Genomic DNA, 18,101 nt, shown 5'->3' with positions numbered 1-18,101 from the left:
GAGCAGTAAACTGGGGGAAATTTCGCAAGACCTGTGTATTGGGATTCTTGTCAGTGTCCATTTTTTTGGGGAGATAGTGATGCTCATTTCCTCTTTCACAAGGAGGGCACTTCTCACATGAGGGTTTTAGGACCTTTTTCAGGGAAGAAGGGAGGAGGGAAGGTCAGAGTGACTTTCCTGCTTCTGCCGTTTTCTCAGACTCCTTCAGCTTAAAACGTTCGATATGCCAAAGTGCCATGTTTTGGGGTGGCATGTCCTGAGCCCCATCAAGAGCAGTGGAGATTTTTGGAGTTGTTGCAGTTATAAAATGAAGTTATTTCCTGCACTATTCATGAGACTGGGTCCGTATCACATTTCAAGTGTCAGCAAAATGTCATCTCCTTTTAGAGGCTTTTCCTGACCTTCCAATCTCAATTGGCTTCTTCTGTATTACTCTTGAATAGCATTCTGTCCTTTTGTTTTATGGCAGTGATCACAATCTATACCTACATATTTATGTCAATTGCTTACTGTCTGACTCTTCATTAGACTATAATTTCCATGTGAACAGGATCACACCTGCCTTGTTTACTGACGAATACCTGCAACTCAGCCTGGCACAAAGTAAACGCTCAAAGAATATTTATTTGTTGAGTGGGTGAAGGAAGAGTACATACTAAGAAAGAGGAGATTGAGAGAGAAAATTAGAGGGCATCAGGCAGAATCCTAAAGAACTCAAATGGTCAGTAAGGAGAAAAGGCACGGGAAGAGGAGACTGTGAAGGAACAGTCAGATATACGTAGGTAGGAGGAAAACCAGGAGAACACAGTCACAGAGAAGCATATGGAAGAGTGTCAAGAAGAGAATACTCAGTGGTGTGAAATGCTCTTGAAAGGTTGTATCAAGTAATGACTGAGAAGCCGTCATTAGAAATAATATGAAGGCTATGGATGATCTTAGTAAAAGCAATTTTAGTGTGATGGTGGACATAAAGATTGAATAGGGACTTCCCGTCAATATGCTGAACTGAGGTATTGCAGAAGCCCCTATCCTTCCATAGAAAACATAGAAATAGTGGATAAAATATTACCTTACGTCTTTGACAATACACAAGAAAATTCAAAAGCAAAAAAGAAAAATCTCCAGGATATGGAAACAAAACAGCCATGCAAAGCCAAAGCAAACTGCAACAGTTGAAGCTAAATGGCCATCAAGGATATCAGAGCTGAGTATAGACCCTGGGGCTTGAGTTGAAGCCACAGCCCTGACACAGAGCCCTGAATTTCCTGCGTAAAGATATGAGCCAGGAAGTCCTGTTCAGTTCATGATAAATCAGGACTCAAAGCCTAGGGATACAGAATATAGGTAGGGTGTCCATTCTGGGCCTATAGTGTAAGAAATTGGAACCTCACATTTGAATTTATACTAAAAACCTGGGAAATTCAAATAAAAAACTGACCTGAATCCAGTGAAACCCATAGAGGGCTGGCATAGAAAGAACCCATAACTATAGAGATAGATAACTCTGCTGTCCAGGGTTCACGTGGACCTAGAGAAAACCACTCTCCTGCTGAAGGGGAACCCACAGTCAAATTTACAGAGCAAGAAGAGAAATAAACCACTGCAGGGAGAGTCAGTGGTGACAATCAATAGGGTAATTCATGTTAGAGAAAAGTTGTATCATGAGGCAATATGAAAGAGACTTTAATATAAGTATCTTCAAAGTGTTTAATAGGATACAGGAAGGGTTAGAATCCATAAGGTATGAACAGCATATTGTGAAAAAGATAGCAGACATATTAGAAAAGATGAAACAAATTATAAAAAAATTATATGTATATATGTGTGTGTGAATATGTATGTATATATACATATATAATTTTAATATGTCATATAATATATATTAATATTATATAGTGTGTGTGTGTATCAATGAAATAAAACCAAATTCAACACTAGATTAAACCGAACTGGAGAGGAGATCACTGAAGCATCCAGATTCTACACAGAAAGATAAAAAGATGGAACTAAGACATAGAACTAAGGAGTCACGAAGGAGAGAATGGGCTCTCACATATAGCTAATAGAAGTTTCAGAAGAAGATTAGAGAGAGATTTAAGGAGAGGCAGTAGATGAAGAGTTGATAGCTAAATTACCAGGATTGAAGAAAAGCAATTAGAGGAATTCAGTGCATAGGAATATTTTTAATATGTTTTAAATATATTCAAATACCAACCAAATACTAGCTGTCTCTCTCCAAAACGATGCTGCAATCTATGTAGAGAAATTACTAGGAATACATACACAATATATGATATATGATATGATATGATATTAGTATAATAATAGAATATGTAACCAGAGTGAATGGTGAACGTGGAATAAGGAAGTAGAGATTGTTATTAAAGACAACTTTTTTTCAAGAATCTCGTCTATGAAGGGGAAGAAAGAGTGAACAGGTGCTGAATGAGCTTGTCTGACATATTATTTTATCCTATATGAATAGCAGAGTTAGCACAGCAACCTTCTGTGTACACTCACATGCAAACACATTCAGAGAGCTAGGAGTATAAAATAGCAGGGGACTCTGAAATTGAAGGATTCTCCAGTGCTGTTCCGTCCCTTGAAGGTACCTCAGCAGCCTGTTCTGTCATTTCAAATGTCACCAGTAGAGACACTCTTTTGTAGTAGAATATTGCCTCCATAAAATCCCTCTTCGAAGGAGCCAATTGGGTGTGGGGGTTGGGGGGGTGGGGGTTGTCATGGGGACTCCTAGTGCTCATTCACCCTGCACTGATGAGAATGTCTGATCAACTAGCTGTCTTAGTGGAAAGCAATGACCCAGGGATGGGATCTAGGAAAGGACAATTTTAATGAAGGAGAAGAATTAGGAAAACCAGGATCCAAAAGTCTTGTCTGGCACAACAGGTTCCTGTGGGACCTCATAAGGACAGTGGGCTTCTGGGCTGAGGTGCTGGCTTTACATCATGGCCTGAGGCCCACCTGGAGTGTGTGTGTATACACATACACACGCACACACACACTGCCGTTTTAGTTCTTATAGTGAAAGAGAGCGCTGTTTTTTCCTTTAGTAATTCTGTTAAATATATTTTTTTCAGACCATAGGGTACCAAGATTCTGACAGAGAAAGTAGGCGTTGGAATTTTAGGGGCAGCCAAAGGAATGCAGTAAGTAGGAGGATTTTTTAAATGTGTTTTCAACATATTGAAATACCAACCAAATCCTAGTTGCCCCTGTTCAATAGGAATATTGAAGTCTACACAGAGAAATGACTAGGATTATCTGGCTTGGACAGTCATTTCCCCATCGTCTTTAATTCATTTGTTAAAATTTTATCATCGGAATAAATTTTTTTAATATCTGCCCACATGCAAATGTCTGGTGTCCAAGCTCACCTCAGTTATTGCAGGAGGAGAATGCCTAGCTCACTGTAGCACACATTGCAGTCTAATTTTGATTTTGATTGACCTCTTTACAAAAGGATTACTTCTAGTAATCCTTCTGCTGGTGGCAGTTGTAAATCGAAAAACTACTCTGCGCTTGAACATCACTGTTGACAATATGTGCTGAACACGATCAGTGGGAAAGGGAAGACAATTGGTTGACAAGCAAGAAAAGAACAACTCACAAATGTCCATCGGAACATCCACATAGCACATTTTATTTCTCTTGATCTCCAGAGTGCTTCATGACCATACCTGGTATTTCACAGAAAAGTACATCCCAGAGAACGGAGTCTGTTGAACCGAGGCTTGAATTCAGGCTTTACTCAATTTCATTCCCAAACTTTCTATTAGGTTGGTGCAAAAGTAATTGCAGTTTAAAAGGTTAATAATTTCAAAAACCGCAGTTACCTTTGCACCAACCTAATAGCTCTTCCTCATCCTTTAAAGTTCATCTTGAGTGAGATTTTTCTTTTTTCTGAAGGAGATCCCAATTCCTCCCCTCCTGCCCACAGAGTTAGCTGTGTCTTCTTTTGGGCGCCGCCCTGCCCCACCCCAATACTTTGGACATCTGGTACCATTCTTACAGTGCTGATCACATTTGTGTTTTAGTTATCGCTTATCTTTCTCCTCCATTTGAGGCCAGGGACAGTCAATGGAGCAGCCGTAGAGCAGTTTTAAGAACATGGGATATGAAGTCAGAATGCATGGCTTTGCATCCTGGCTCCACCACTTCCTACCTGAATGAACTCGTTAACCTCTCTTTGCCTCAGCTTTTTCATCTGTAAAATGGAGATAATAAGCTCATAAGATGGTGTATGTATTAAATGAGTAAATAGGGATAATGTACTTAGACGAGTGCCTGAAATATAATTAGTGCTCAATAAATAGATTATATTAATAGCTCTTAGTACCTTTGCATCCTTCAGGGCATAGCTCAGTAGATACCAAATAGTTCTCAGTAAATCTTTGAATGAATGAATGAATGAATGAATGAATGAATGAATGAATGAATGAACGAACGAACGAACTAAGGAACAATTTGGCCCAGGGCAAATTTATTTAACTACTCTTGCCTCAGATCTCTTCTCTAAAATGAGATTGTTAATTGAGCATCAAGTCTCCTGTTAGGAAATCAGGTTCTAAAATTGCTTGAGGTCTTCAGTGGTTGCAGAAGTTACTACACAATTTCAGTCTGTTGATTATACTTTTAGCTGTTTGTCAGAAGGGAAATGTTAGAGCAAATAGGCTTCAGACCATGGAAGTGCATACACTGTGTGTAATATTTTTCTCTCTTTTGGCTGAACTTAAGCTTCCTGTAGCTGAAAGCAGATGACACAAAAAGCTTACTGTGGAAAGCCAGTTTTCCGTGTATGAGGAGAACTGAGAGAATTGGGAATGCTTGAACTTCTTGTCTATGCTATGTAGTGATGTAGATAAAGGCCAGGAAGTGCCTTTTGGGTTTCACAGCATTCTAAGGCTCCAGGTTACCTGAGTCAGACTAGGTCCTTGTGTCAAAGTACTCCCTGGGATTAGAAACCCAGAATGACAGGAGGCAGTGATTTATAATCATTTAATTTTAGTGAGAAACAGCGATGTTTCCTTTAAATATCACTCAAAGAAGTTATTAAAATTATATGAACTATGCTCATAACTAAACATAGGTCATATCTATTCTTGCTTGTTTCATAAATCACTTTTGTTAAGAAAAAGAAAGGAAAAGTGTAACTGAGTTCAAAATCATGCTATATTCTATCTTTTTCTGTTACTACCCAAGCCAAGAGATAGCCATGTCTAGGCACCATTGTTCAGCCACCCAAATTCCAGACCCAGTGCCTAAGAGGAAAAAGTTGTATTTAAAGGGCTGGCCTTGTACACGTAAATTGTATTGGCTGAGTATCCTTGGTTTAAATACTAGCACTGCCACCAGTGCACAAGCCAGGAAACCATGAATACATCACTTGGTCTTTCTAGACTTCACTTTCCTCACCTGTAAAATGGCAATAATGATAATACCTACCTTAGAGGTTATTGTAAAGATTAAAGAAAAATAGAGTTACAGCACTTAACAGGTTGCTTGTCCGATTATAACCACAGACTTTATTGAGTGTTTTCATCATTTGAAAGACCTGTTTTGGCCAGGAAAAAAAATCTAAACTAGAATGGAGAGTTTAAAAGCCATCTAGGTAAAAGGATAAAGAAGGATGTGGGGTGTGTGTGTGTGTGTGTGTGTGTGTGTGTGTGTGGGCGCGCGCGCACGCGTGAGCATGCACGCACAATGGAAAATTACGCAGCAATAAAAAGGAATGAAATCTTGTCATTTGCGACAAACACAGATGGATCTAGAAGGTATTATGGTATGCTAAGTGAAATGAGTCAGACAGAGAAAGACATGCCTTATGGTTTCACTTATACGTGGAATCTAAAAACAAAACAAAACCAAAACAGACTCGTAGAAACAAAAACCAAAGGGATGGTTACCAGAAGGGAGGGCTTGGGGGGTGGGTGACAGGGGAAAGGGAAGATAGTCAATGATATTGTGATAAGTTTGCACGGTGACAGATGACTACTAGAATTAGTGGGATGATCACATTATAAGGTATAAAAATGTCAAATCACTATATTGTACACCAGAAACTAATACAACCAATATAAGATTATATACCAACTATACTTAAATAAAACCATTTTTATAAAAAATCTAGGGCATCTGCACACTTCTCAGGTGGATCATGGACCTGTCCTTTGTCCCCTCCTAAGAGTCTGGAGGATACCATTTCCTCATTCAGCAGGTTCTCCTGCCCAAATCCTGGTCAGTGTCTGAAAAGAGATGTGTTAAGATTCTTAATCCTGAGGCAGCAGGCAAGTATTTTCCCATTACCTCTCTGCTCCTTTAAAAAATGGCAACTCTAGATAGGAAATTGATGGAATCAGTGCCACTGGCAAATAGGAAATCAATCCAGAGTTCCTTATGCTGGCAGCGAAGCCTGCCCCCATGTGCTAAGTAATAATGAACATTACATCATTTGCAAATGCTGCATTCCCTTCCTCAAATCCTGAGTTTAGGTCACCTTCCTCCAGAAATCCTATTTCTTGAAACAAGTTAGATCCAGAAAAATTACTGATTGTCTGCTTTTGTCTCAAATCCTCCATCATTTCCCCCCCTAGCTTTTCATTTAGATTACTTAGTTCACTGGGCAAGAAATGAAGCCAGTGTTACAGATATTTTGCCTCTGAGTCTTGTACATTTTTAGTCTGCCATAAATGTTTCATCATAGAAACACCTCATTTATGTTTGTTAGCCACCAGTCAGTTCATAAAATAGCAACTGTTTTTTCAAGATCTTCAAATATTATTGACTAAAACTGAACCAAACTCAGAGAAGCTGGTGCTTTTATTGGCTGTGGATGCTCCGTCACCAGTGAGGCAACCCATTTGGTTAAGGATCAGTTTATTGTATCTACAGTATTCCCACACATTGGACGAGAGAAACTTTCAAAAGTGGGTGTGACTGCCTTGACCCACATGCTTCAAATTCACCCAATATGACCTTCCAAAGTCAAAGGCACTAGCTATCTCCATGCCCCATAAGACAGGACCTTAAGTTTTCTCAGTAAAAGTGTGGCTTCCCCTCGCCCTGTGACCACTTCTTGGTTGCTGGTCATGGGTAATATAAATGTTACATACTAGTATAGTTTTTATGACAGAATGAGAGCCTTAAGGGGAATCAACTCACATACCTATCAAGGTAGATATGGTTTCTGTTCTATTCATAAAAGCTTCTATTGGAGAATCAGCAATCATGATATTTAACAATCCTTACTGAAAAGAATGTTTTCTTTGTACAAAACTTAAATCTCCACATATTGGGGCTTAGGCTCATTTCCTTGTGTTCTTTCCTTATGATCAAGAGAGAAACCTCGACCCCAGCAATCCAATATTTCTCTCCAGGTTTTCTTGATTAAACGACCAAGCAGGTAATCAGAGGCCTTGAACTCTTGATGTTGCAGCTGCTATGGCTAATTAAATGGCAAAGAACTGAATTCATAGATATGATTAATACCATCAGGGTGCTTTATGGTTTTAATGTTCATAAATTATGAGTGAACAATAAATTTTTATGTAGGTTATAGGATTTTTCTTCTTAAAGGATCAGAATTAATCAGTGTGCTCCAAATTGATTTTAAATATAAACCAGAGGTGGCTATAGTAAATTCTATAGCTTAAGTTTTTGAGAATGATCTCAGAGAGGGTACATAATGAAAATCAAGCCACCATCCTAGTGTTATACAAACCTAGGGTTCTTTGGCTTTTCATCTTGAATGCAAATCAAGAGAGCTAATCAATTTTTTTTAATGGTTCTGGAGACCTTTGTTTCTGAAGCACAATTCCCCCAAATGATCTGACTAGGAGACACTCATTCCCAACTAATAAACGTGTCAGGTTCTGTTACAGAATACGGTAGTCACTCTTTCTGTCCCTGGAATTTCAGTGTGACATTGACAAGATTCCATTAAATTGCATTTTTCTTTCTGCTTGAAGTGGCAAGAATCTTTCTTAATGGTTTTTCTCTAATCTCCTCATTTGTATTTCTATCCAGTTGTTTCTCTGGGCTTTGGACATAATTAAATAGGCCACAAAAGGTGGTACTTGCTGCCCAGTGTCTTAAATATCCGTCCCCTCTGCTGTCCTACCCAGTTAATGGTGAGATCTCCCAGTGTTACTTGACTTTGCACTTGAACCTGCCTCCCTTTCCTCCCTTTGAGCTTATCATCAGTCCTTCACCTGCTAACTGGTCATTCAGATATTTTGATGGACGGTCAGTGAAGATGGAGAGCAATCTGGCAAGTGGCTCCATTTATGTTTATCTTTCACAACGGAAAGGTGTTTGAAATCTCTTATTTTCAGACTTTCAGAAAGGCAGCCAATTCCTGCTCAAAAAGTATGGAGGCTGCTCTTGATTAGGCTGTCTGAATTCTCTCAGTTTTACTCATCACAGTCACATCTGTTTGGGTTTCTGTCTCTCCTGGAGATGCCTCTTGAGAGCAGGTCCCCTCAGCTTCTTTACAGCTCATCTGAGGCTGCCAAAAGAGATTGGCAGAGAGCGATCAGCATTCTGTGCTCTGATAACTCACATAACTCTCTCTGCAAAGAATGCTAAGACCTGGTTCTCGAGCGAACCACAAGGAATGGAGCCAAAGAGACTTCTTTGTTTCTCTTTGGAATTCAATTTAGAGTTTAGGTCTGGTGAAGTGGGAGGGAAAACGGGAGAGCAGAAGTATGAAGAGGGGGAAGGTAAAGAGGTCAGAGAGGAACAGGGGCATATACACAAAAGTCATAGCCCCCCAGAGCCAAAAAGACTTTAAGGAACATTTCATCCAGAGCTTTTTCAGCATTTTGTTTTTAATAGTGGAATGTTTTATTTTTATTTTTTTTTTCATAAGAAATCATACAACGAACCCCAGTATGTAAAATAGATGAAAGCAGGGATGCTATGGTAGAACCATGGGTGAGTGAACTTACATCCCCTCCATGTACTCTTGGTGCTCTGTAGAATACAATTTGAAAGCCATTAATCACATCTACAAGATTACTTTGAAGAGGGGAAAACTAAAGCCCCAATAGGAGAAATGACATGACTAAGGTCACACAACCAGTTCATCACAGGGACAGGATTAAAATACATGCATTCTGCCACCCAGGCTAGAACTCTTAGTAGACTGAATTGGAGAAAGGAGCTACGGATGCTTCCTTCTTGAACACGGATCAAGGAGAGCTTGGTGGACAGTGCAGTGGGGGCAGGAGGTCTGGGAGAAGCAAAGGAGAGTGGTCCCATCCAGCATGGAGGAGTTGGGAGCCCTGGGGTTAAGCAGAGGGAATTCAAACACTACAAATATGGAGGAGACCCAAGAAGTTCCATAGCAAGGGTACAGTGTCAACTGGGAAGCACAGAGCAAGGCAGGAGAAAAAACACTTTGGAAATAAGTATCAATGGAAAGTTCTTTCTTCTTCTTCCCACTAAAATGCCATAGTCCTGGTCTGGGGTGGCAGTAACACACAAAGGAAAGGCAAAATATGCTTCTCTAGAGTGGGCGGCAGTTCCTTCTTTCATACGCTTTCCAACAATGACCGGGATTTTGGCACAGTTCTCTGAGGATTTGAGAGTTATATTCACACTCTGCTCTGAATTTGAAAGTCCCTAAGAAATACACACAAGAGTTAGGAAAGGATCAAAATATCTGCTTAATTAATGGTTACGCTAATTGCACAATATGATTTGGAACCAAAATCAAAATGGCTTCCCTCCACTTTTCCCCTAGGTGACCCCCCCTTCTCTAGTCACAGGCCTCTGTGAGTTCTCTTAGTGAAGGAGAGAGGAGCATACATGTGGTCTGTAGGCAGACAGAACATAGAGAGTTAAAGGCCCCTATCTCCATTCTCACCAATCATGGGTCATTTCTTGTCCATGGAGACAAAATAATAAAGGGGGGGAGGATATAAAAAGGCAGAAGTACATTTTATGGGCTGATGGGAACATGTGGCATGGAGAGATTCTGGCTCCCCTATACACCCTTATTATTCAAGATTATAAAATTCAAATGTCTGAGAGAAGTTAGAGCAAGAAACGTATCTATAAACACCCATAGAATCATCTACTTAAAGCTTTGGCCCACTGGTTCCATGAGTTCATGGCGTAGGGGTTAATAACAGTTGGCGTATTTATGTTTGTGTTTGCAACTTTATCATGATGTGTCTCCCCTCCCCCCATATATTCCTGAAGTTTTTTTCCATGTCTGTTTATCTCCAATACCCACCTCAGAGTGGCCTGTACCAGTAATTCTCCAGGTATCCTGAAAGTACCTTATGAATGGTGTTTGCACAAGCCAACAGTTGAGTGTTTTGGTGGAGAGTGGAGATAAAAGTGTGGGAAAACCCTCCTCATTTTCTCAGTTCCATTTCCTCATCCTCATTCTTCCCAAGTTCTAGCCTTTGTCTGAACCAGAACTTCGTCCTTCTTTAGCTTTTTCATGCCTGCTTTGGTTCAGGGTCCCAAGAGAGAAATAAGAGGGAAGAAAAGAAAGGCCCTTGGGGTTGGTGCACCTCAGAAGGTAGAAAGATGCAGAGAGTGAACAGGAGCATCTTAACTGTCTCTCCCACATCCCAAATATTTGGCCCTGGTCAGCGCTTCTTCTGACCCCTTTGGTGAGATTATTTCCCTTCATGTTACTTGGAATTTAAATCACATACATTCTGAGCCAGGAAACATCCTCCTACCCTTGAGAATCAATATAAACCAGTCATTCATCAATTATTTTCAATAAACGTATTGAGCATAAACTCTGACAGGAACTATGCCAGGAGATGGCAATATGGTGGTGGCCGAAACCCAGTCCTGAGTTTCAAGGTATTCAAAGTCCAGTGGGAGCAGACTAGGACATTTCCCCCACAAATTAAAGTCTGAAGAAGTGGATACTTGAATTGACTTGTCCTTCTGCCTTGTTCTCCCTTTTCTTTGGGAAAGCCAAAAGCACAAAGATGTAGACTAACCCGCAGGGAACCTCAGACCATTTGGCATCTCTCTCCTGTAACTGTCCACTTCACCTCTGCAGCCTTCACCCCAGCTGGACTTTGCATGCACAAAATAGTGTTTCTGATGGGGCAAGAGACATTCAAGACTGGGGAAAAGTGGAAGGGGAGGGGAGAGAAGCAGTTCCTTAGTGGAGCCCTGGAAATCTACAGAAGCATCAGGTGATTCAGCTCTGATGGGCTAAGAAGCCTGAGTTTCCTAGTTGGGAGATCAGGCAAGAAAAGAAGGGCTGGAGTCTGGACATTTGGTTTTGCATCTACATCTATTCTGAAAAGATCTGGAAGAGGGAGGAGTCCAGTAAAGATAATGTAGTGGCAGCTCCAAGATAGAGCAGCCGTACCCCCAAAAGGGGGCATCCTTTTTGGCATCAGAAATCAAGTAAAAAAGGAAAATAGTCGTGTCTGTTTGAAGGTAGGAGTGTGGATGGACCATTCTCTATTGCATTCTTGACCTCAAAATTCCTTCTTCTCCTAGAGATTAAAATATAGAACAGGGAAGGGACAACTTGTGAACGGAGTGAGGCGAGGGAAAAGCCAGGCTTGATTCCTGAATTGGACGGAGAGAGGCTGCCTGAGCTTGAGGAGCAGGGAAAAAAAGAAAGAAGTTAGGAGACTGGAGATGGGTTAGGGCTTAAATAAGGAGGTTGGGCTCTGCATTTCCCCAAGACTGCTTATGGTGCACGACTCCAGCTCTTTGCTTGGATCCCAAACCCCGAACGTAATGATGAGGGGGCGTAGAGGAAATACGTGGTTCGGACCGCACAAATTGAAATGGCCCGAAATGAAAAGTCAGCAAAAACCACTGGGTGGCAGCGCGGTGTGCGGGCGCAGCTCTGCAGTGCCTGATGCTGCGGCTGCGGCTGCTGCCGCGGGGGCTGAACCCGTCAGGGAGCCCCGGCCTCTCTCCGGAATGGCTACAAGTGTTGCCAGAAGACATAACTCAGTGGGGTTATTGGGGGGGTGGGGTGTTGTGAGTCGGAGCCTGGGGCAGATGGCTGGGGAACTTCCCAGGGCCCCCAGCGGGGACAGAACCTGGCCAGCTGAGAGTCATACACTAAGGAAACTCGCCACCCTGCCATCCCCCATCTTCAGGCACCACCCCACCCCACCCACTCTCGCTCCTCCAATGCAACTACCTCATCCCGGTGCCTCCTCCATCACTGTTTGCTCCCGAAGCTCCTTTCAGGGAGAGGAGGGGAGAAGGATTTGGTGATGGGGCAGGGCCTAAGCCCCTACAGGTGTTAGCTCCAGCGGCCCTCCGGGGACTTGGGGGGTGGGCGGGTGGAGGCGGCCCGCGGCCCGGAGCCCGCGGGCTGGGCTCTGGGAGGGAGGGGCCGCCGAGGGAGGGGGCCTCGCGGAGACTGTCGCGCTCTACCGGAGGGTGCCTGCGGCGACGGAATTCCTGTGCTGAGACCGTGCCGCGCCCAGAGCAGCAGCAGCAGCAGCAGCAGCAGCAGCAGCAACAGCAACAGCCGCTGCGAAGATGCTAGGCCATTACCTGTTTGATCCCCGTCGGAAATCTGGCACGGGCCAACTTTTCCTGATTGTCAGGCCAGGAAGTTGCAAGGACTAGTCGGAGGCTCGGAGGGGCCAGGGTGAGGGCGCGCTCCCCCGCGCGCTACCCCCTCCCCCCTCCTCCCCGCCGCCCGCGCTCCCGGCCTCTCTCCCGCCCGCGCTTTCCCTCCGCCCGCCTCCATCCTTCTGCCCCCTCCGCGAGGCACAGGGCGGGGGGGTGCAGCCAAACTCCGACCCGAGCCGTTTGGACTTGCACAGTGTCCTCGGGGCGCAGGGGCCGAGCGCACGCAGTCGCGCAGCTCTGCCTCCGCCCGCCAGTCTTGCCCGCGATCCCGGCCCGGGTCTGTGGCGTCGGCTTGGACCCAGGTAGCTCGCAGCCCGCGCGGGAGCCCGACCACCGCCGGAGGAGCCGGGACGGCATGCTGAGCCCCCTCCTCGGCTGAAGCCCGAGCGCGGAGAAGCCCCGGCGAGCGCAGGCTAAGGAGCCGAAGGCAGCGAAGGCGCGAGACAGAGCGGGCGAGCGACGGAGAAGCGGGCGGAGGAGACGAAGCCAAAGAGGGGCAGCAAAAGAAGTGGTGGTGGTGGGCGTCGTGGCTATGGCGGCGGCTATCGCCAGCTCGCTGATCCGTCAGAAGAGACAAGCCCGCGAGCGCGAGAAATCCAACGCCTGCAAGTGTGTCAGCAGCCCCAGCAAAGGCAAGACCAGCTGCGACAAAAACAAGTTAAACGTCTTTTCCCGGGTCAAACTCTTCGGCTCCAAGAAGAGGCGCAGAAGGAGACCAGGTCGGAAGGGGCCCCTGGCTGCTTTTGTTTTGTTTGCTTGTTTCATACTTTACGAGTGCAGAGGGGCTGGAGGGCGCGGAGGGGCCAGAGGGCATGTAGGTAAGCGCAGGTGAGTTTGTCGGCGGCCCATCATGTGTGGATGTGGCCACCGAGCCGGTGTGCGTGCGTGGGAAGCGATTGCTTTCTCACCTCCTTCGTAATGGTACCTGGCTTGCTGCATTGCTACTGCCATGGGACAGGCGCAGAGCCTGGGGGCAAACCCTGCCCAGGTGGCGCGCCCTCAGCTTCAGGCGTGCCACATGTGTGCATGAACCCCAGCTCAGGCCAGGCGCGACTCATACATGGCTATCGTGTGTGTGTGTGTGTGTGTGTGTGTGTGTGTGTGTGTGTGTGTGTGAAATTGCAGGCTTGGAACTGGGCAGACACCACTGCCACCCCAGGAAAACATGGGGAATCCTTCCCTTGTCTTTATCGCCTTAAGTCTAACCCTTCCCCTCCAGTGTCCGTGGGATTCTGCTATCTAGGCACTCTGTTTCTTTGATCACTTTTAAGCTTGATCGGGACAGACCTGACTTGTGCAGCTTTAAATATTTGCTGGAGAGGGGAGAGTGGATTCCTAGAACCTTGTGGCAAAGAGCTTAGTGATGTGGTTAGAATAGTAAAACTGTGGTGACTTGCTACTAAAATGCAGGTTTGTAGAGACAATTTAAACTCATAGCCAGAGCGTGAGTCCTTTTGAACCTATTCAGCGATCAGAGTAGCGTGATGTTCTGGTGTCAGGGGATATTCACACAGCTCTAAGTGTCAGGTTGTGTAGAGGTAAAGCTTCAGGCGAACATGGAGCTTACTTGGCCATTCTTAACCACATAACTCCTTTATGCTCTTTTCTTACTTTTAACTATGTAAATACTGCGGATTCTCAGACCTATTCATCAATCTGTTATTTTTGAATTTATGTATTCTGCACACTGTAATGGAAATGAAGACATACATTTTCTGTTGACTCGAAGTTTTTTAAGGCATTGGCTGTAAATTAGGCTTTTTTGGAAAAGGCTTAAGCAGTTGCAAAGCATGATTATGTGGCCCGAATAATCACATAAATATTATTTCAGTACAGGTGTCTGTATTGGGTATAAGGAAATTTTCGATAACATGGCTGTTACTTTATTATTCTGTGGTGATTCATATTTGAAAATCATTTTAATTGAGACCACGTATGTTGGATAATCATGTTTCTGATAATAAATTTGAAAATAAGTATGAATAATTTTCTTTCTACCAGCAAAAACCCTGGTCTTTTTGCACCCATTTTCCCTAAGGATAATAAATATGATAGGGTATGATAATGGTTGTTTTATTCTCCTCCACTCCTCCTTTTTTTGTATCACCGCTCAATTTTCTAAATATAAGTTCTTTGAAGGGGTTGCAGGTTATTTATGCGTTTCAACCTTCTTAGAATGGAGGGGACTATTTTTCAAATTGCATTAATTCTGGGGGAAATTTTTGCTAGTGTATTTTTGGTCCCTGTTTGGTAAACCACTCTAAATTATATTTGCATTCTTTCTTTTCCTTGCACATGAAAAGTGGCACATTGTTAAAAGGCAGGATGTGCCATTTGCCAACCCATTCCGACTGCTCAATTAGAGTACCAGTCTGTAAATCAAAGGAAAAGCTATCAGCAACTGTAGCTGGGCTCAGAAGCTTTAGAGCTTTACCAATGTTACAAGGTAGAAATCAAATGTTTCTTCAGTTTGGAGATTTAGTTTGAAACGAAGTTTGTTTGTTTCCTTTCAGTCAGAGGACTGTTTAAAAGTGTGTCTTGATCTTTTCCACTAAAAGTTGTAAATGAAATTACAATTTTGAATTCTGAGTCTTTTCAACTTCCTATGCACAACTTAACAATTGATTCAAACCATTGTTCTCTTTACAGAGCCTCAACTTAAGGGTATAGTTACCAAACTATACAGCCGACAAGGTTACCACTTGCAGCTGCAGGCAGATGGAACCATTGATGGCACAAAAGACGAGGACAGCACTTACAGTAAGTGACTGCAAAATAAATAGTGTATCCCAGCATGTTGTTGACATTGTGTTTTCTTTCTTTATTTTTTTAAAATAAACAACCCTTGCTAAATCCTGAAGTGAATGCGAAATATAGTCAACCCTGTATAATCCTGTTTATGCAGTTCTACCTAAAGGTGGTTGAACATGAAAATATCTAAAATTGTGAACTATAGCAAATAATGTTGACACCATCTGAAGAATAATCCAAATGTCATCTCCATGGTAATCTGGATAGAATTATGGCTGTCCTTTGGATTTTATTACTTTTTCCCATAGAAAATTTACTTACCCACATACTGATCCTGAAATAGCACGGTATCTCTACTTGTAAGAACCAGTCCCATCCCAAGAGAAAGGAGTGTTTTTATGTCATGAGAATTCATCATTACAAGCTTTCACTTCTGCTCCCCCTTCCACATACACTGAAAACTCTGAGACTAATTTGGATTGTAATGTTGAGATACCTCCACAGGTGGGTAAAGAGATTTCTTTTAGTGCTTTATTTTTAACTATGGGTTAAGACCAAATTGGAGACCATAAATGGAGAACCTAAAAAGGAAACACATCAAAAATACAATTTTATATCTAACTATTGAAATAAGGCAATTCCAAGATGTTATATAACCTTTTACATATGCTTTATTTATTTGGAGTAATAAAAACACAAACTCACAAATAGTGAGTGGTAATAATTGGGGTTTTCTTGCAATTTCCAATTTCTGGAAACCTATTAAATGTTCCATGAGGCTAAAACACCTAGTTCTGATAATTCATTCTCCATGTTCCCTAATTTATATTACATTTCCCTTAGACTTTGATAATTTCCCAGAAATATTCCCATTGCCATCTAGCCGAGAAAAGCCAATCTGCATGCTATTGAGTCCTGTGCAGCATTTGTAGAGATGCATGGTTTTAGACAGCAAAGCTATAAACGAGGGTCCCAATGTTAAATGTTAAAGAGTTTCCCACCTTTTAAGAATGCCTCCTGGGCTGATGGCCAAGCTATGACCTCAAGAGGAAGTCACCTTTAATTACCCTTGAAAACTCTTTTGGTACTAAGGATGAAAAGCGTTCATACTGACTGGTTCTTCACTGTTTTGCAAAATGCTGTGTTACTATTGCGATATTAAAGTATCCCAGACATTCTTTTATGCATACACTCCTATTTGAAAAAAAAATTAGTCAAGTGTAACTAGAGGGTTTTACTGTAATCATATAACAGACATTAGTACATGACGATCAGTAATAAAACATTCCCATAAATTGTATGTCTCAATCAGTATTTGGGGAAGGAATTAGAGGATGTATGTAAGCTGCTGTGTTTTCCAAAGTACCTCAGCAAAATGGATCCATTGGGTGTTATTGAAAGGAAGTTCGTGATTAGCTGCTAACGAGCCTCACTCAACTTTTCCCCCATTTATTTTTAACATCTTCTCCAGATCAAAATCAGAGAAAAAATTGTTTGGGGTCCAGTGTTCACATGCTTTTCCTGAAAAGGAAAAAAAAATAGACGATTCATTTGCTGTGCCTTATAAGCAGTGATAGGCCAACTGCATCAAGATTACACTGTATGTAGTCATTTTAGGATATAGGTGTATATATATGTATATGTGTGTATATTCATATACATACACAGAGACACATGCACAGATATGCATATATGTATGTAAATCAAGGCTTCCTTTTTTACTATGTAGCTTTAAATCATGTAGTAGGTTTTATTTTTCAATTCCTATATATGCATAGCTTCTGCCTTTCGTTGTTTTATAACTCTGACTGATATGCATGGCGTTTCTGTGTACTCATGATGTTGTAAGACCTTTCAAGAGTATGGCTTGATAACCAGAATCTGTTTAGGCAGAATGAAATAATGAAAGGTAAGTCAGTTGACGGTAAGTATTAACCATAACAGGAAGCATACAAATGAGAAGTATCTCAAAAGAAAGAAATAGGAAGTCTGTGGGGCTTGAGTCTACCCCCCATGCTAAGTGTGACCGGAGGCCAGGGAGCTAAGAAACTAGCTTATCTTCCCAATTGGGGATATTGTAGGGCATAAGTCATAAAGAAACAAGAATGTTTAATGAGTAAGATGATCATTAAAGTGGAAGTCTAGCCATGCAAATTTTTTCCCCTACAGCCAAGCAATTTTCTTAGCATTCATTACTTAACTAATTATTTTAAATGAGTGGAACAAGGGTACAAGTTGTTTTTTTTTCAACTATCACTTTTTCACTTCCTTAATATGTATTCGTGGTATTGTGTTTATATTTTCCTTAATTTTTAGTATTTTTAATCATAGTTTTCTCATTTAGTTCAATTTGATTGGTTTTATATTTTAATTCTGACATGGTAACCAAGATCATCATAAAACAGATCAGTTCACCTTTTACCCAGATAATCTATTTCTAAAAACGTATGTTGGATATTATGCATTTAAGATGGCTTCAGGTAGATTTATTACAGTGGTAAATGTCAGTCCAATAAAATCTCATCATGAGCAAATCAGCCATTGTAAATTATGTATTTCCCCCTGAAAAGGAAAAAGGTGATAGACATTTCATGGCAGCAGTTTTACTGTATCTGCTCCAGTGAGGGCTATTTTAAGAGAATGGGCAGCGTTCCCCTCAAACCTACTGGAGTGTTTGTTACCAGTTCAACATGTTAAGTTTTTCCAATCTACATTAAGATATACTTTTATTAATTACTCCT

General features: G+C 42.1%; 1 protein-coding gene across 6 annotated transcripts in view; it reads left to right on the top strand.

The window, feature by feature from the left end:
• Positions 1-18,101, top strand: part of FGF13 (fibroblast growth factor 13) — a 514,926-nt gene that overhangs the window by 431,096 nt on the left and 65,729 nt on the right. For 5 of the 6 annotated variants that reach the window (XM_019750480.2, XM_019750478.2, XM_074323637.1 and 2 more), the window contains one exon: positions 15,259-15,369. In XM_019750480.2, the coding sequence (XP_019606039.1) occupies positions 15,259-15,369 (111 nt within the window). Of the gene's footprint in view, positions 1-12,183; positions 13,329-15,258; positions 15,370-18,101 lie in introns of those variants that run through there. The other variant, XM_019750481.2, reaches the window with a different exon arrangement.

This window comes from Rhinolophus sinicus, chromosome X, assembly GCF_036562045.2.
Source record: "Rhinolophus sinicus isolate RSC01 chromosome X, ASM3656204v1, whole genome shotgun sequence".
Lineage (NCBI taxonomy): Eukaryota > Metazoa > Chordata > Mammalia > Chiroptera > Rhinolophidae > Rhinolophus > Rhinolophus sinicus.
This window is presented reverse-complemented; position numbering and strand designations above follow the sequence as displayed.